Source organism: Armigeres subalbatus, chromosome 1, assembly GCF_024139115.2.
Source record: "Armigeres subalbatus isolate Guangzhou_Male chromosome 1, GZ_Asu_2, whole genome shotgun sequence".
In the NCBI taxonomy this organism is placed as follows: domain Eukaryota; kingdom Metazoa; phylum Arthropoda; class Insecta; order Diptera; family Culicidae; genus Armigeres; species Armigeres subalbatus.
In genome coordinates this window covers 190,958,881-190,979,196 of record NC_085139.1, presented here as the reverse complement: position 1 = coordinate 190,979,196, position 20,316 = coordinate 190,958,881, and the positions used below count along the sequence as shown (strand labels likewise).

At 42.1% G+C, this 20,316-nt stretch overlaps 1 protein-coding gene across 1 annotated transcript in view; it reads left to right on the top strand.

Moving 5' to 3' along the window:
* The window catches only part of LOC134206849 (uncharacterized), a 724,314-nt gene that overhangs the window by 248,433 nt on the left and 455,565 nt on the right, over window positions 1–20,316 (top strand). The window contains exon 6 of the mRNA XM_062682581.1: window positions 11,788–11,857. Coding sequence (XP_062538565.1) covers window positions 11,788–11,857 — 70 coding nt within the window. The remainder of the gene's footprint in view (window positions 1–11,787; window positions 11,858–20,316) is intronic.

The following is a 20,316-nucleotide window of genomic DNA, read 5'->3' as shown; positions in this document are numbered from 1 at the left end:
AATCGTCTTTCTACCATATCTCACCTTTCAAAATTTATGTCAATAACAATTTTCCTATAAATTTTCCTTTCTAACAGACATAAACTTGAACATTCAGTTATCCATGCCGGAAACTTTTTCCGGCGAAAACTAACCAGCAACCTAAAAAAAGCATCACTCATGCCGGGCTCAATCAGGTAGAAATAACATTTTAGCATAAAACTATTTTCAATCAATTTCTTTTCGGAGCGAAACTTTCCCCTCGAAGTCGATCTGCACACCGAACAAATGCAAAAAAAAAACTTTGCCAATGGTTGGTGTTGTCGTTATCGCAAATTGTAACCCAGAATCAGCACGAAGGGAAGAAGTTCTGAACTGACAGGTGCAAAAGTTTTCCTCCCCCGAACAGCCAGTCGATGAAAGCCGAACTCAGGACCAGCAGCAGTGCGACCGAAACGAGACAACCCGGTAGGTACTTGTATTATGTTGCCGGTGGAACATTCATGATGATGGTTGGAAGTTTGCTCCTACACAGATGGATTGTTTTTGTGCGGGGTCCCAAAAACTGCTCTGCACAGAAATCGCCAAAGTTGGTAACCGACAACCGAGCTGATGAAATTTTGCATTATTTTCTATGCTCGAAACCAGTCATGTGGTGGTTGGTTGAGCTAGAAATTTTAGATAAAAATATTTGATGAATTCCGAGGTATCCTAAATGTTTCAGAGTGTTTCATCCTTTCCACAGTAGTTAAAAGTTCAATCATAATAAGTCATTGTTTGAGACAGAACGAATGACATTCTCGTGACCATGGGCGAATAAATACATTTGTCACTTCAGTGTATCTCGAATACAGACTTTAAAACCGTTCAAACTTTTTCATTTCATTCCACTTCAGCTAACTTCATCTCATTTCATCTCATTCACACTTGTCCTAAATCATCTCACTTCATTGATTCGCATTTCACCCCATTTCATCTCCTTTCATTTCGTTCCATCTCATTCATTTTCATGTATTTTTACATCTAAACAGATAACACTGAATCATCAATTTGACGCCACAATACACAGTTCGAGGCCGCATCTCGCCATCCTCGAATGCGCCTCACGCTCGCCTAGACGTTTTGCACCTGGTCTGCCCACTTCGCTTGCTACGATGCTCTCCGTCTCGTACCCGCCGGATCGAAAGCGAACACCATCTTTGCAGGGTTGCTGTCCGGCATTCTTGCAACATGCCCTGTCCATCGTACCCTTCCAGCCTTAGCTACCTTCTGGATACTGGGTTCGCCGTAGAGCTGGGCGAACTCGTGGTTCATTCTTCGCCGCCACACACCGTCTTCTTGTACACCGCCAAAGATGGTCCTAAGCACCCGTCTCTCGAATACTCCGAGTGTTTGCGAGACCTCCTCGAGCATTGTCCATGTTTCATGTCCGTAGAGGACTACCGGTCTTATCCGCGTCTTGTACTTGACACATTTGATGCGGTAGTGAATCTTTTTTGACCGCAGTTTCTTCTGGATCCCGCAGTAGGCCCGACTTCCACAGATGATGCGCCTTCGTATTTCACGACGCCAGCTCAACTTTTGTTGCTTCACGTTTCAGGCGGGTGTACAGTTCTTTCACCTCTGCAAATGTTCGGCCGACAATGTCCATGTCATCCGCGAAACAAGTAAATTGACTGGATCTGTTGAAAATCGTACCCCGGCTGTTACACCCGGCTCTCCGCATGATACCTTCTAGCGCAATGTTGAACAACATGCACGAAAGTCCATCACATTTTCTTAGTCCCCGGCGCGATTCGAACAAACTGGAGTGTTCGCCCGAAATCTTCACGCAGTTTTGCACACCATCCACAGGTGCTGTGATCAGTCTGGTAAGCTTCCCAGGGAAGATGTTCTCGTCCATAATTTCCCATAGCTCTACGCGATCTATACTGTAGTATACCACCTTGAAATCAATGAACTGCGTTGGGACCAGGTATTGACGGCATTTTTGAAGGATTTGCCGTACAGTAAAGATCTGGTTCGCCGGCTTGATAACCTCCCACGAACTCATTCACTAATGGTGACAGACAACGGAAGATGATCTGGGATATCACTTTGTAGGCGGCATTAAGGATGGCGATCGCTCGAAAATTCTCACACTCCAGCTTGTCGCCTTTCTTGTAGATTGGGCATATAACCCTTCCACTCTTCCGGTAGCTGTTCAGTTACCCAGATTCTGACTATCAATTTGTGCAGGCAAGTGGCTAGCCACGTTCTGCCGAGTACCTTGCTGCATCGCGTCCTTCTCCTCCAGAATATGTCTGCACTCTTCTTCGAATCAATCGTTCCGTCGACTTCGTCCCACATACCCGACGTTGTTCTCCGCTGCGTCGTTAATGGCTGCCTTAACTGTATTCCAGCAGTAATCAAGAGGTGCCCCATCGAGCTCACCCTCTTCCGGCAACGCTGCCTCGAGATGCTGCGCGTATGCAGTGGCGACATCAGGTTGCTTCACTCACTCTAGGTCGTACCGCGGCGGTCGTCGGTACCGAACATTGTTGATGACGGATAGTTTTGGGCGCAGTTTAACCATCACCAGATAGTGGTCAAAGTCGACGTTAGCCCCACGATATGTTCTGACGTCGATAATGTCGGAGAAGTGCCGTCCATCAATCAGAACGTGGTCGATTTGTGATTTTGTCTGCAGTGGTGCTCTCCAGGTGTACCGATACGGGAGGCTGTGTTGGAAGTAGGTGCTGCGAATGGCCATATTCTTGGAGGCGGCGAAATCAATTAGTCGTAGGTCGTTTTCGTTCGTCAGCCGGTGAGCGCTGAACTTCCCAATAGTCGGTCTCCTCCTTTTGGCCAACCAGAGCGTTCAAATCTTCTTTGATGATTTTGACATCGTGGCTTTGGCAGCTGTCGTACTCACGTTCCAGTTGCGCGTAGAATGCGTCCTTATCATCATCAGTACTTCCGGAATGTGGGCTATGGACGTTAATTATACTGAAGATGAAGAACCGGCCTTTGATCCTCAACCTGTACATTCTCTCATTGATCGGCCACCACCCGATCACGCGCCTTTGCATATCGCCCATCACTATGAAAGCTGTTCCCAGCTCGTGTGTGTTGCCACAGCTCTGGTAGATGGTATGATTACCTCTAAACGTTCGAACCATTGATCCCTTCCAACAAACTTTCTGCAGCGCTACGATGGTGAATCCACCGTCCTTGAGCACATCGGCGAGTATGCGTGTGCTCCCGATGAAGTTGGCAGTTCCACGAACCGAGTTTCCAATCGCTAGTTCCTTTTCGTCGCAGTGGTCTTCGCCGATGGTTCCGGTCCATACTCTCTTGTTGATTGTTCGTTGCGTATGTTTTTTTAAAGGCTGGCTTGCAGGGCCTGATACCAAACCTCCTATATTTCTAGAAGACCATTCCTCATTATTCCCGGTGGACCATGGTGCACAGTTTCACTTAGAGTCCCTCGCTGGCAATCGAACGATGATCAGCCGCCCCTAACATGGAGAACAGACGCTGTTGTGAGCCGATCCTGACATGGAGAACAGACGCTCAGTAAGATTTGCACCTCCGAAGAGGAGCAAGCCCCCCTTCCCTGTCAGCATACGACCATAGTTCCCACCGGTGTTGGTTACCCGATCTTCCCTAAGGTTGCTCATATCCAGGCCATCACCACGAGGAGGTAGGGGTAGGAGTTGCTGGGTAAGAAGCTGCGGACCGCGAGATGGGGTCTATTTTATTCCTTTAGGTACGCGAAGTACCAATGGTACGCTTTAACCAGCATTTGCCATTCGACATAGTAAATGCCCTATTGGACCACCGTCGATTTATTGGCAATCGACGGGGCACTTTTCGCTTCACTGTTCTCACGAAACTTTACCACTCTTAGTAACACTAACTCGAAGGGCGGGCCTTGATGAACGCGTACGGACTCCACTACAATCAGAATATTCCAGTCCATACCAAAAAAACGTAGTCAACGGGGTGGGCACGCAAGGCCTCTTTTAGTCCTCTAGTCTCAGGGTCGATATTCTACGCTGATGATCTGAAAATTAACTTGTTTGTCAATACAATAGAAGATTGTTACCGACTGCAAGGGCTATTGAATACCTTTGCTGAATGGTGTAAACTGAACAAACTTGTAGTTAGCATTGACAAATGCGTGGTGATTACGTTTAATAAACTGACAACTCCTATCACGTTCGAATATAGCATTGACGGAAATTCCCGCAAGCGCGTCGATCAGGTCAGCGATTTGGGCGTTCTTCTGGACGCAGGACTAACTTTCAATCAGCACACTTCTTCCATTATATCCAAAGCTTCACGTCAATTGGGATTCATCACGAAAGTGTCTCGTGATTTCACCGTCCCTCATTGCCTCAAAGTACTTTATTGTGCATTAGTACGACAAATCTCGCTTAACAATTGATTAGGGCCTACAATGAAAAGTAAACAAATTCAATTTTAACACCCTTTGATAACATCCTCTAATAGCTACTAATAGTATAAAAATGTTCCGAATCTTCAATTAAATTACTTAGAAAAAAACTATTTTTTAATTGGGCCTACAACGTGTTATTTTCAAAATATGTGTAGGTGCACCCTAAAAAACGGCCAAGCCACCCCTTTTTTCTGTCTGGGATAAGCCTTCTCCAACTTCGGGCCGATAACGAGAATTTTTTCCGAACCGTCATCGGCCCGACCTCGGAGAGAGAAAATTTCCCCTCCCGAAAAGCCTTATCCCGTGTTTACTTTCGAAAAATGCCATAAACAAAGGGTCTATGAATGACAAGCAAATGCAGAATGACTTATCAAGAAGGCCTATTCCGGAGAAAAAAATTAAAATAGACTTAAACTTTTATTTTAACGATTTCGACACATTTTTGCATGTTTTCGATGCAATTAAGGTTATGGGTGGATAGATAGTGCTGATTATGTGCTTTTAGGAGTTTTTGCTGCTTAAAATATCATAAACCTGGGAAATAGGAATAGAAATTGTGATGCATTTTTTTTTGAACAACATTTTCTCAGTGTTTACGTTCTGGCTGTAGGCCCTTTTCAAATGTTACGCGAGAAATACTGAAAAACTCAGCTGTTGTGTGGACTCCTTACCATCTATTGTGGATTGCCTGAATTGAAAGCGTTCAACGAAGATTCATCCGCATTGCGCTAAGAGATCTACCATTTAGAGATTCGCTAAATCTTCCTCCGTACGTAGAGCGTTGTCCGCTTCTGGGACTTGATACGCTGCTGCTTCGACGCCGAAAGATTCAGCAGGCTTCACTAGTTGCTAAAATGTTAATAGGTGAGATTGATGCTTCTGAACTCCTGTCCCGCATCGTATTTTGTCGAATTATTTAATTATAACGCACGTTGTTTTGAATAACAACATTTGATAGAATTGAGTAATGAATTTGTTATGCATTCCTGAACTGAAGAAGAGAGGCCAAACTGGGATCTATTGGCAGAAAAATATATTAAGCTCTTTTACTCGACTTGAAGAAGACAATCGCAATTTACACTATTTATACTACGCTAGGTACCTAATCAAATCTTATTTGCCTACTTTATTTACCTATACAGTTAATTACTTTATTGCTTAGGTAGAAACTTGAAGAGCCAAGAGCTGCCGTTTTCCTGATCCTTATTCAACAGCGTTGTTTGTACCTGTCGGTAGATTTCCAAACTCTCAACTACATCGAGTTTCCATGAAGAAGAGACATTTCTTAAGATTTTAATATTTGATGCCGTAATTGGGTTATTTTCCTTATACACATGCTCTGCTACCTTAGATCTAAATTCGTAATGTAATCCCGTATCGTTTTCTCTTTTCGCCTTACTCACTTCCGCCATATGTTCCTTGAACCTTATATCTAATGATCTTTTTGTTTGGCCTACATATATTTTTTCACATTGCGATTTGATTAGGTACCTAGCGTAGTATAAATAGTGTAAGTTGCGATTGTTTTCTTCAAGTCGAGTCAACTACGAAACACTGAAGACGATCACACAGTTGTGGTCGAAATAAGTATCTGCAAAGATATCGAAAATAATTGGTGGAATTAAATGGAGAGTACTTAATTTGGCTTAGACGATCTATTGAAGGTTTTTGGGCGGGAAAGAACTGGAAAACGGCGTGAGTGGGCAGTGGATGGTAACTCCTGGATAGAGAAGCATCTTTAAAGAAAACGGAGTGCAAGACTCATACTCGAAAGGATCCAGTAGACACGTTTGTGATCCGGTAGTTAAATTTAAGTTAAAACCCCAACCGTCTGTTTAAGAAGGCTTCCAAATCGTTAGTCGTAGCCTTCGGCTCAGCGCGGCATTCGTGTCGTGGCGCCATCGACGAATAGTTGCTCGGTAAATCAACGTGGCACCCACCGTCGCCATTGTACCAAGATCGCCCTACATCGGACCTCCCTTCCCACAACATTCATCGAAGCCTCCGCCTGTCCGTGCAGCTTTCATCGTCCCCTCAATAGGACGATTATTATCTTCGTGATCGCTACATCGTCACTGGGCCCTTCCAGGGAAATCCAAGACAACTCCTAGAAAATGCCCTTTCAATAGCCCGGTGCAAGGAGTAATGTAACCCAATAAAGCGCTATTTGACCGTGAGTATTACGCACAATATAGGTTCCCGTGATCCGAAATCTCCCCAGCGTCCGTACGCACTGACACCCGGAGTCCAGGCCTGGTAGTGAGTCACTTTTTAGTGACTTGGTCACTATTTTGAGTCAGGTCACTAAAAAGTCACTATTTGCGTACGAAAGTCACTAAAGTCACTATTGTTCGGAAAATGGTTACTAAAGTAACTATTTTTGCATTGCCTATTGTGAAATATTTCAAAGTAAAAATCATTTATACCTACTGTTATTATCAACCAAATAAAATTTATTGTGATAACTAAATAAAATTTATTTAATGTGAATTTGGTAGCAATATATTAAATTTGGGAAATATGCACCAAAGAAGTTCCAAGTGTGTTGTGAAAATCATGAGATTTTTTCCGAATCATGTGAACTATGATCTTTTTCTTCACGAATGAAATTTGTTTTAATGCGAAATGCTGACCTCGAACTGAATTGAGGAGTATTGGAACCAGAACTACGCCATGTCTGATGCTGAGCGTTAATACCATCCGGTGACAAAGATAGTAAACAGTAGAGGCCTGAATAAGAAAAACGCGGATTGAAAATATGAAAAGGAAGAAATCAAGACAAAATTTTCAAAACGACTTATCTGCTTTTGTAAACAAATATTCAAACGACGATTTGACGAATCTGATAGCTCTCCCACGCAAACCAACACCACCAATAGGTAGGTGAAGGTTTCCGCTACCTGATGACGGTGTTGGTTTGCGTGGGAGAGCTGTCAGATTCGTCAAATCGTCGTTTGAATCTTTGTTTACAAAAGCAGATAAGTCGTTTTGAAAATTTTGTCTTGAAATGGTTTATGTAGATAAAATCTCACAATCTGCTATTTTATTTGTCCGCATCACATAACTTACCTGCACGGAAGAAAAAAAGTACCCAGCGTTGAGTATTTTTAAACTTACTTTTGAGTTACTTTTTCTCTTCTCTTTCATCCACTCTTTCTTCTGTTGTCAAAAACAAAAGAGCGAAACAATCTATCACGTCAGTTCAACACGGGAAGCCAATTTTGAGTTTTATTACCTGAGCACGAAATTGAGGGAAATAAACCTCCATTTGGGGAAATAAATTTTCCGTTGGGTATTTTTTTAACATCGGAGTAAAGGCAAACTATTTCGACCCCATTTACTCAATTTTGGCTTCCCGTACGGATGTTCGAGGTTGGGTGAATTGAACTCACTATTGGGTAGTTTATTTCTTCTTACATGAAAAGGAAGAAATGGTTTATGTTGATAAAATCTCTCAATCTGCTATTTTATGTGTCCACATCACATAACAATAGAATCCAATAAACAATGGAATTTCATTCCATAATCTGTAAATGACTTGCATATATTATTGCAAACTAATGTAGAATACTTTCAATTTTGTTTATTGAAAAATGACATAAAATCGACATTTTGGCTGCTTGACAGGTCTCCTGCTCGATTGGCTGCTGTTTTTGACGGTTCGATTGGCGGCACATACCTATCCGCGTTTCTCTTATTCAGGCCTCTAGTAAACAGCTTAAGTTTCATCACATGACAGTGATGTTTGATGTTTCTCAAAGTCAGGGAGAATAATAAGCGACAAGGGCGTCGACGACAGTATCTACATTAAAATCGTCTTTTTTTGCGACCTTGCGATCCATCAAGATAAAAGTCTCAAAAAAAAAATTTGTGAAACAAGTTATGTTAGAAGTAATTTTGGTACGACACACAGTAAAATATTCTGAAAACTAGCCACAACCGAATTCATAATTGAATGTAAAATTTAATGTTACCAGTACCAGAGTGTAACAGAATGTGTACCAGTTTATAATTTTATGATTCTTTGATGTAAATCATCAAATCATTGAAAATTCAATTAAATACTGTTTTGACTCAAATACCGAACAGACTCATATTCCGAACACTCAATACATAGAGATTTATCTGAAATATTCCGTTATTATTGCATAAATAAAAAAGTGTTTACGTAAGGCGTACAGATTAAGGACATAAAAATTGTCCAAAAATGTGATAACGTTGAAATTTTGCATTTTAGTGCATTTAAGGTGGTGTTCGGAATTAAAAACAGTGTTCGGAATTGGAGACAACGACTATGCGTCTTCGGCATTTGAGACAAAGTTTGGCAGAATAAAATCATTCAGTTTTAATTGCGCTATCCGATGGAAACAATTGATTTATACAAATATTTGAATTCATGTGCCATAAGGGTCTGCTCACAAATAACGTAACCCAAAAATCCGAGTTTTTGACCCCCTCCCTCCCCCTCGTAACAAAAAGTAACATTTTTGGTACCCCCCTCCCTTCCCCGTATAACGCGAAACTATGAAAATTTTAAAGGCAGATTTTTTTCCTTTTCTGAAACATAAAGGTTTTGGTATTTTTTGAACACTGTTAAAATACCTACGAATGGCACATGATCAAAAATCAAGGATATTAAGAATGGAGCTAGTAGAGACGCAAATAGAATTTTCGATCATGACCAAATAGTTTTTGAACATATCAGTTAAATTGAATGTTTACATGCACACCTAAAAATAATCATGTAATTTTAGGTGCTGTGGCACCGACATATACGAGCGTCACTGTTGACGTAAAATTAGGTAGTACTTTAATTTTACATCTCAACTTTATTGACAAAAAAATTGATGGGTTAGAACGAGAATCAAACATAAGTCCGCTGAGTGAGAGCCCAACATGCTACCACACAGATGTCTCCGTTTCTTGAAAGAGGGATGATCGAAGTAAAACTGGTTCCACGGTTTGCACTGAACAAGTATTTCACTGCATCAAGTCATCGACTGCTTGTGCGTTAGGTGCGTTGCAACGGGTGCTGTGTTTAGGTTCCGTGACATGTAATTTTAAATCATCCGACATTAAAAAATATACGATTCTGTTTATGTCATGTGGTTTTGTGTCATTTTATTGAAATACGTCACCTGTTTTTTTTTTGAGTGTGGTTGAAGCTGGGTTGCCTCTAATAACTTTGGCTTTGGTTTGGAAGATTTATTCATGAAATACAATACCAATAAAAGCGTCGTTTCCGAGGTCGTTCTATAAAATAATATAATCTGTAGCAATCGTGAATATTCATCGTGACACAAAAATGCTTAGAAATTTAGCAACAATGTTTCGATCAAAACTCGCTGTCTTGTAGAATTAGAAAAAATACACCAAAATAGCCTGCTCTGACTACAAAGACTAACATGGTACAATTATGGGAAGTGTGGTAGTGAAGAGGATAGGTTTATGTGTATTCATCGTCAAGACATGTCAGCGATTACTTCAATCAGTGATTAAAAAACATTTGAAATAAATTTTAATTCGCGTTATGCGTAACATTTGGTAGTACTCACCCACTGCCCCACCTTTTGGTGTAACAAAGTATAGCGCAAGTTGGACCTCCCCCTCCCCCCAAAAGCGTTACGTAATTTGTGAACAGACCCTAAGACCTTCGATGCGAAAAATGTGCTTAAGTGTTCGGAATATGAGGCAAAACGGTATATCTTTTACATGATTTTATCGGATACCTTGATACGCGAGCCTGTGGCTGGCAAAACAAATCAAATCAAACTTCCGATGAGAAATCTGTGATATGTCAGCAAAATCAATCTCCAACAGTCTCCAGCCCTCCAGTCTCGAAAGAAGTGGAAATCTGGAAATACTCGAGTGGCTAACGAGATTGGCTTTCACATTGCGATCCGAGGTTCAATTCACCGTGTTGGCCCGATTTTTTTTTCCATTAAAATATGAACTACAGAAAAACAGACGTCTCATGACGCGTATGTCATACCACTGGTAATACCTGTTGTGTTATAGGGCATACACCGTTGTATGCCTCAATAATTGACAAGAAAAAATATTGGGCATCATCTAACTTAATGATTTTCCAGGATGCTTTCTTCCTACTGGCTGCGTTTGTGTTCGATAAGATTAGATTTAGATTAGAACGTGTATGATTATGAACCATTAAATTCCAGAAAGTGTAAATTTAAATCAACCCATAGCTTTATGATGTTAAACACTGAGGTCAATTGGTTACATCGATTAGAACATCGTTCGTTACATCGATTTGAACATATATTTCCAGGATTTGCTCGAACTGTGTAGCTCTATACCCGGTTAGAAACTTCATACAAAAGTCACTATTTGGTCACTTTTCCTGTAATTGAAAGTCACTATTTGGTCACTTTTTCGTCATCGTTGGTCACTAAAGTCACTATTTTGAACGGCATTCATCGCCACCACCCCTGCGGAATCCTAAAGAGGTCTTGAGTGCCCACCCCAAAGACTGCCGTTGGCTCTAGACCAGCAGTCTGGGGTTTGCTGCCGGTTTTCCTCTGAAACCGAGCTTTGTGGTTCCGGGGTCAAAAGTAGGTCTTATAGACATACGGATTCCACGAACCGCTTACATCGTGTGTTCGAATTTTCTCTTTAGTAGAAAGGTCCGGAACACAAAATTAGTTATCTAGTTATCATGTAGACTGCTGTCAAATGAATTAAATAAATCTCGCTTAACTTTTCAAAAAGACCTAAGTAACATTTTTTTCTTGAATTAATTTGAATAGCGCAATCAACAGAACAACATGAAAGCTATTGATTGCTGTATTCAAATTAATTCATGAAAAAATGTTACTTAGGTCCTTTTGAAAAGTTAAGCGAGAAATAATAATAATAATAATTAAAGTGCGCCTAGAGTACAATCAAGGGAAAACACAACTGACACCACAGGACCGATGTAATATCCGTGGCAATTTTCTCAACTTTTCCACTAACTGCGCGAACACTTCCAATACAGCAAGCAGTGCAGTACAAAAGTGTAAAAGATGTGTAGATCTCAATAGACTAAGTGAACCCAACAGGGTAAAACCGACGAAATTAAGCCGCGATCCGCGAACACACAACTAGTCAATTGCACAGAACGAGAACGTATAAAATAATATAAAAATAAAGAAAATAATATAAAAATATAACTTATGTTTTCTATACGTACAGTATTTCTATTTGGATTATTTTTGGCAACAGATTTAATTAATAATCAAATCATTTAGTAATTGCTCATCGAGTGTGTTGTGTTCGATGGTTGATTCCACATGTTATTCCCAATTGTAACTAAAATTGCCACACAATCAATTCACCATTGCATTCTCTCCATCTCGTTACAGACAATTACTAGCTCCTAATATTGTACAGAAACACTATCTCCCAAGCGGGTTCGCGCAGGATTCACATCGAGTAAGTAAATACACCGAATTAGTAAACTAGCACTCATTAAACTATATGGGCGTATATAACTCTAATTGAAAAACAAACTGCTCATTTTCGCCTAACAATCGTGCGCCTTAAACATAACGCGAGTTGCCACCGCCATCATTAACGTAAGGAATGATTTACGAGGAGCAATTCATACGACTATGTGCGTGTTGAACTTCATGAAACTATTCGATGTTCGCAAAGCGGAAAGGTAAATTCATTCATTAGTTGCAAACGCCAAATGAGAAACGCCATAGCAAATACAAAGCACTTCTTCAAAAGTCTGGGCACTTCTTTACTCGGAAATTGAAATATATTATCTCTATAGACAGTTCCGTCTTTATTATTCATGGTTTTTTGAATAAGTGGAATCATATCATAGCTACGAATAAAGCAATACAGGGGCCTCTTCCTAAGAATTTTCCGACAAAATTCTAAATAATTGCTAGTGGATAATCTAAATTATTTTCCGTGAAAACTTCAAACAGGATCCCGTGGAAATTCCAAAGAATTTTTTCAATTTTTGTGTTTCTCTTTGTAAATTTGATATTGCGATATCGAAAGCGAAAATATCGATATGTCCGATAAATCGAACGCAAAATATCGATCCAAAATATAAGGGATTATAAGAAAAAAAATCGTATTTTGCGTCAGTCAAATATGTAGTAAAAATTAAAGATATGATCCACAAATATTCCATAAGCTATTCTATTGTTTGTTTGTTCTAACCTTGTTGAATTTTGTTGTTTAAGCAGTTCATGAGTTTACCAACGATACCAACAGCAACCAAAAGTAGCATGACACCAGCACAGATGGAAAACAAATTCCCAAAGCTTTCTGCAGAGCAACCCTCTCGTGCACTTAAGTTTACACATGCTTTTGTGCAGTGGTATCAAAGTTGCTCAGAAGCATTTACCCTTTCGAACTGTGAAGGTTTACCGCACTGTGCACAACGACGGCAGTCTATGCATAATCTTAACCACTGGAAACATCTAATCCAAACAGTCCCGCTGCACCGTCAGTAAACACCCAGAGCATTGGTAGCTTCCAGCCAGGGGCAGAAGCAAGCACACAGTGCCATTTCGACCCGACCATGCCACTGAAAACTATTACGATTATGATTATGGTTGGTATTTGAAAGTTTCGCGTGTTTTCTTGTCTTTGAGAGATCCCAGCGTCTACAATGCAATTGAAACTGTATTTGTAGTCACCCGCTTTCGAAGCAGATATCGCTTCGAACGAATTCCACTTCAAAACCACAACAATTTTAAAAGCAACGACGTCACCGGCAGCGTTGTCGAGTTGCTATATTGGTTGGTTAGGGAAGATCCTTTCAGATACTTTTAAAATCCCTTCACATTCTTGAATTTCGTGTTGAAATGAGGTACGAAAAAAACTGGAATGGGATACACTCCGTAGTTCAGTTTCGCGCGATAGTCAAACGAACATGGCTTGTACTTTTGCCAGGAATATGGTAAAAAGCTCAGACATGTTCAAGACAAGCTGCAATTGTGAGAACCAACAAAAGGGTTCTCCCTCCAAGGGTGCGCTGACAAGTTTCAACGAAAGATGAATATTCATGTCGCAAAACGCCAGTCGTTTTCCCAAAAGCTTATGACTGTTTGAATAGAGTCGCATTTCAAGCTCAGTTTGCCAAGGCGAACTTTCCATTCCGTTTATCACTTTGGTTCACCCCCTTCCCGTAGGTGGGGCTAACTAGTGTCACATTCATACACGTGTGCAAAGCACTGCAAACTACTACCCCGAAGAAATGGTGCCAAAAATGGCAGAAAACGTTTCCAGAAGAAAGCTACGAGCGAAGTTTTCTGCCGACTGAAGAATCGAAATTTATGTCCTCTACCTGTTTCCTGCGAGGTCTTACGAACTGCGCTTCTCCAATGCTAGCTCCTCCTGCCAATGAGCTATGGCCGAAAAGTTTGCCCAAGTTTCGAACCGAAAGCTTAAAGGTTGTTTTTGTTCGTTGAACAAATGGCCACATCAGCCAAACCCGTGTGGGAGGTAAACGCTATGCAGAGGAGAATACTGCCGGCCTGCCTGTTTGCTATAAAGTGCGATAACAAACGGCTTGTGGGGACGGCCTCAGCCACAATGGTGACGATGGAAGCTGATGATGGCGACAACAGCAATGCCCCTTCGTTATTGTACTGGTCTTGGGACCAGCGCGGAGTCAGGTTAGTATAGTTACAACGGACGGTGCATGGTTGCTGGCCAGAACATCTTCTTCACACATGAATCAGTTCCTACAACAATATTATGTAAATTATCGTTCATCTAGTGCTGTCGGCGGGTCCCGGGATAACAACTGCACCGCCGGACCAAACCGGCAGTGCCACCGGTTGGGTGACATATTGTTTGGTGGTACTTCGTAGGGAAATACAGTGACCAGAAAATATTCTAAGGTAAATGTAACAACTAGCATGACGACTCCAAATTGGACAACTGTGCAAAAGTTGCAACTGATAAAATTATTCAACATCTAAATAAATGATTGGGTATTGCTTAGTAACCCTATTTTTGAAACTGGTTGGCAGTTAGCTAAAAAGTTCCACTCTGTGCATATTTGTCCAGTGATCAATGCCATGCTACTGCAAACAGTTTGCTTGTCTTTGACATCTGCTTTCTCAGGCTAAATAAGGGACACCACCTGTCGTTCCCTCGTCAACCATCTGACAGAAGTTTCCACGGTCCTTACGAATAGACATAGGTACCACCCCATGGAAGTCTTTTCCGCTGCATGACAACATCTCGAAGACAAGCTTCCGAACACAAACCGACCTCACATCTGCAACAACCAACAAGATGCACTAACCAGGCTGACTTGTTTTCCATGCTTGTCCTTCGTCGAGGAGTGGGAAGAAAATCAATTTCACATCATAAATTGCATCTTTACGCCCGGCTGACAATTCGATTGGAACTGTGCCAAGTTTTCCGATCCGGTGGAAGTGCCTACCTACCTGACAAAGAACTCCGATTCCCTTTTCCCACGATGGTTTATTTAGGGATAGGGAAATGCATCGATGGCAATGGTGGGGGGCGGGGCGTTGTTTGGCAACGAAGGAGGTGGCTTCTCTTCAACTTATCGAACAGTTTCTTGGTCGGTTGGGTGGTTGAAACGGTCGTACAAAGAACAACGATTTCTGTCCAAGAGAGTTGGCTGCAAGACACATTGTTTCCGCTTCGAAGCAAATATGTTTGTGCTGTGCGAGGGCTTGGCCTCTGCTGCATGTTGAGTGCGTTTTTGCATCATTTTTCGCATGGGAAATTTTGGTTGAAGTATTTGAAACAAAGGAGAAGCAAGTGTTGACGTTCTGAAGTGGGAACGTACCCGAGCAAAAGAATATGACATATTTAAAAAAATCACGGTCCGAAAACGTCGGCGACGGCGGCGTTAGTAATAATTTTGGTCGGTGGTGAAGACGTTTTCGGCGTCACGCCAAAAGCCATTTTTGCCGGCGGCGGCGTGACTAAGCGTAGCCATTTTTTATTGCGTTTGAGCCGGAAACAAAATCTTTAAACAAGCATTAGATTGGCTCCCAGCTGGACATCGCTGCAGCGGCAGATCCAGAAGCTCTTGGCGGTGCATGCCCCATGAAATAAATTGCCCTAAATCTAACTTGGCAACAAGTAACGGCAATAACTAGATATCGCCTAGGGCGGGGATCATTCAAGTCGACCTTTTGCACCAGTATAGTAAGTGAGACAATCGTATCAATTTCGCAAAATTATGCTAATTTAAATTTCGACTTTTTGGATCTCCTCCTTTTAGTCTAATATCTATCTCAAACATTGACTGCGTTGGAGAATCTTGAGCATTGCTTAAGGACGAACTTTTCGGAATTCAATGTTGTTCCACCTCGCGTTTTCAAAGGCACCACTTTCAATACTGAAACTACGAACAGCTGTCATATTTTTATTCTACGCATGCTGCGACACAGCAAAGTTTAAATAAAAAGATAAGGGAGAGATCCCCCAGTACTGGACACATAAGCCATTTAACGAAAAATTGTTTAATTATCCGGATTATGTTTAAAAATAAGATCTTTGATAATTCATACAAAATATACTAAATCATTTGAACACGTTTTGCCTTTGTCGTGTCTGTCCGTGTGTATTAGACCTCTTCATGTTTTTCAAAAATATCAAAAATTCAACCGGCCAGCCCAGAATCACAATGCTTATGCTAAAATTAGTCTTCTGTCAAATTTTCAGCTAATTCGGAGAAAATTTCGAGGTGGCTCAAGTCGATTTAGTGTTTTTGGGCTATTTTCAGTTTTGGAAAAAATCTAACAAGAGATATAAACGTCGAAAGCTATCGCAACAACAACCAACAAGTGCATAAAAATACTGTTTCCCCCAAACGTCGTTGTTCTACAAAATTCTTGAATTTATGACAAATGATTTAAATTGTTAAATTGTTATATTATTATTCCTCTTTTTTCCCTGGAAATTTGAGTTATATAATTGCCCATGTGTGATTTACCTTTAAATTCTTAAAAATCAGAAGCTAATTATTTGTCATAAATTTGCACGCTGAGATTTCTTCAAACAAGTTGTTCGAACAATGAAGCTTCGATTTCACTTATTACTACGATGCACTCGATGTTAAAAGCATACAGACATATGGTGAAATTAACAAAATTTGGAAGTCTTTTGTTGTAAGCATCAAATATCATATGATTTGATTTATGTTTTGTTCGAACAACTTGTTTGAAGAAAACCTAACGTGCAAATTTACGACAAATGTTCAGCTTCTGATTTTTAAGAATTTAACGGTAAATCGCACATTGGCAATAATATTACTCAAATTTGCAGGGAAAAAAGAGGAATAATAATATAATAAATAAGCAATCATTTGTCATAAATTCAAGAATTTTGTAGAACAACGACGTTTGGGGGAAACAGTATTTTTATGCACTTAAAAGCTTGAAAATCGCTTTAACATGGACAAAACGTGAACGGAACGAATCGCAATGTTTACAAGACTTGTAGAGCACACCAAAAGCTTCCGTATAGAGGTTGTTGCGATAGTTTTCGACGTTTATATCTCTTGTTAGATTTTTTCCAAAACTGAAAATAGCCCAAAAACACTATCGACTTGAGCCACCTCGGAATTTTATCCGAATTAGCTGAAAATTTGACAGGAGACTTATTTTAGCATAAGAATTGTGATTCTGGCCGGTTGAATTTTTGATATTTTTTGAAAACATGAAGAGGTCTAGTGTGTATGTATGTGCGTATGTGTTTTTTTTTCTTTTACAAGGAGTAATGCATTATGTACTGACCCAGCACACGCGTGGTAGTTGCTAAGCTACCACATGGAAGTACTGCCCCAGTAACATTTTGGTTTCCCAATAGTTTTAAGGCACTCTTGTAGAGTAAATGATGGTCTTCAAGAGCGTTATAAAACTAAAAATGTTATTTGGGCTGGAGTGTGGGACTCTCACACACTAAACCCTCCTTGGGCTTCAACCCTAATTTCCCTCCGGGACAGCTTTGCAGCATTACTTCTGGAAGATAGGCTGTACTTAATGACTCATTCAAACAGGCACTCACACTATTTGAGACTTACTTGGATGCTCATTCTAACACTTCACCACCATGTCTCGAGAAGTCAACAGCGATAACTTACTGGGCCAACAGATACTACACTAAGACATTCCTACCTCAGCATGTGTAGTCTATACACAAGCTTCAGCCATGCCAGCTGTTACCACGCGCTACCCTACCGAAGTAGGGGCACTCCCCGTGCATCACATGTGCCTCACTGTGGGTGTGTGGATTTAAACCACTACCACCCTGCCGCTGAGGTAGCTTCTCCAAATGTCACTCGCCCCATGTGAGTCTTATTTGGGTGCTCACCCTAATACTCCACTAGCATGCCTCGAGGTGTCAATAGCGGTATGTAGGGACAAATCAACGATACTACGCCACGACACTTCTTCATTAGCATGCGCTGTCCACACTCAAACTTCTGCCGTGCTTCGAGGTGACAAAAGTGGCGCACTATGACACGTCTGCCTCATTACAAGCAGATCATTCCCTCTTTGCTAAAGCAGCACACGTACTATCCTAGCAAGCCAATTGGCACCCAAAACCTCACCACGTCCTAGGCAGGCCTCCTAACTCGCAGAGACCGTGGGGAGCCGGACGTCATAAAGTCCTTGGACATAGTCCCTGCTGCCCCGCTGTTCGTGTGTATGTATGTGTGTTTTTATATATAGATGGATGAAGGCAAATCTGCAAACAGACACCTGAAATTATCACTCAGGGAGTGGGGTTGACAGAAGACCTACCCATAAAACCTACTCAAGTAACAGAAGGTTACTTGAGTTATCCTCTCTCCTAATACCCTGAACCCCCCTTCGGGAATACCTTCCAGTATTGCTTCTGGGGGATAGGCAGTAAAAACGGCACGTTTCGCGGCGCCTCTCTTTGATGTTCTATTTACTTCTGAGCCCTTCGGCTCCCTGGTTTGTGACAGTAAGCACACCAAAGCCTTGAGCCCTTAAGCTCTTTACCTTTTCCTCGTGCCATTCAGCACCATCTCCTTTTCGAGCCATTTTGCTCTCAACGTGGTCGCACCATATTCAGATAGTGACCGGCGATGAGTCTATTCTACTCCGACGGGGAATTCTCCGGCGGCGGAAGCTCTCCCGTTATCGACGACCCGTGGAAGGCTATTTCGATATCAACACTACTATTACACCTGGTCAGCAAGTCCTATGCACTTTCTCACGTCAACGGGTTACCGGGCGAGTGCCAAAGTCGGTCCAAAGATTCCGGGTGGAGCATAACGTCCGGTTCAATGGTGCCTCGACGACCCGAAACTGGCCCTTCAACGCGTCGCAATCTACTCGGCCTAGTCCCCGGCGGTGAATATGGCCTACACCGACGAAAAATTTTTGGCGGTGATCCCCCGGATCCGTTCTCCCTTGTCTATGAGCTATTCAGCTCCCAGCATGATATAGGACTAATCATAGTCTTTTAACTACATTCTCGTGCTATTCAGCACCAATTTTTACAATGAGCCATTTAGATCCCAGTGCGGTCGCGAACTACTAAGATGATCCCGGCGGCGGATCTATCCTACTCCGACAGGGAGCTCCCCGGCGAAGGAATTTCCCTCGAAACCGACAACCCGCTTCCGTGGAAGGCTGGTGCGTAGCCTGAACTACTCTTAACGTCTATTATCTTCTCCAAGCTTCAGTCATTTCTCACTTCAGCGAGTGACCGGTCGAGTGCCGAAGTCTGTCCAGAGATTCCGGCTGGGGCATAACGACCGGTTCAATGGCGCCCCGGCGACCCGAATCCGCTACTCTTACGCGACACGGTCTACTTGGTTTAGTCCCCGGTGGTGAATCTAGCTTACACCGACGCACCTCCCCGACGGCGAAAGTTATTCTGAGACTGATATTCAATAACCTTGAGCCATTAAGCCCCAGCTTGATCGCGGACTACTCGAATAGTCCCCGGCAGCGGATCTATCCTACTCCGACAAGAAGTTCCCCGACGATGGAGCCTCCCCAGTTACCGATTGTGTCACTCTCTCCCTATCTCTGAGTGGTCGCTGTCGCTGTCAATTCGTCCGCTGTTCCCGTCTCCAAGTTCTTTGCGACTCCGTAAGAATGTGCGATTCTAAATTTTTGACGACATTCCAAGTGGCTTCATCGCGACACATCTTACCGACTATGTTCTCTGCCTTCAGAGCTGGTATCTCTCTTCGTATGGTCTCGAACCTGGGGCATTCTAATAGGACGTGTTCAGGTGTTTCCTCCGCATCCACGCACTCCGGACAGCATGTTGAACGTGTGTGACCAAAGCGATGTAAATACTTCCGCGTCCCGACAGGAACTGCGTCAGATGAAGGTCTATTTCGCCGTGCTTTCTGTTTACCCAACTCGTCAAATTTGGAATGAGGTGGTGGGTGCAGCTTCCCTTGTGCGAGTTATCCCTCTCATGTTGCCATTTAGCCATTGATCCTATTCTCACTACTTTCCACACACCTCTAATGTCCTATCTTTGGTAGCCCTCAATATCCTCAGCCAGCATTATACCGATGGGGATCATTCCGGCGATCACACCTACTGCCTCCGACGATATAGTCGTCTAGGCGCTAGCGACTCTCATAGCCATGAGCCGATAAACGCTTTCTAGCTTTGCCTGTTTACGCTTGGTTTTTAGCGCAATTCCCCAGGCGGGGACACCGTACCTCAGGATTGATGATGATTATAGAACCTTGTGGCACTTCTGACGTAACCCTGATCGACCCGATGTTTGTTTCGTAAGTCGGGACACGACTCTCGAAATAGCTCTTCAAAATCCTGCATAAGTACGCCGAAACACGCATACTATGCAGTGCTACGGGTAAGGTACACTGGGGGAAGTGGAAAAAGGGGGTAAGTGTAAAAAGCGACTCGAAA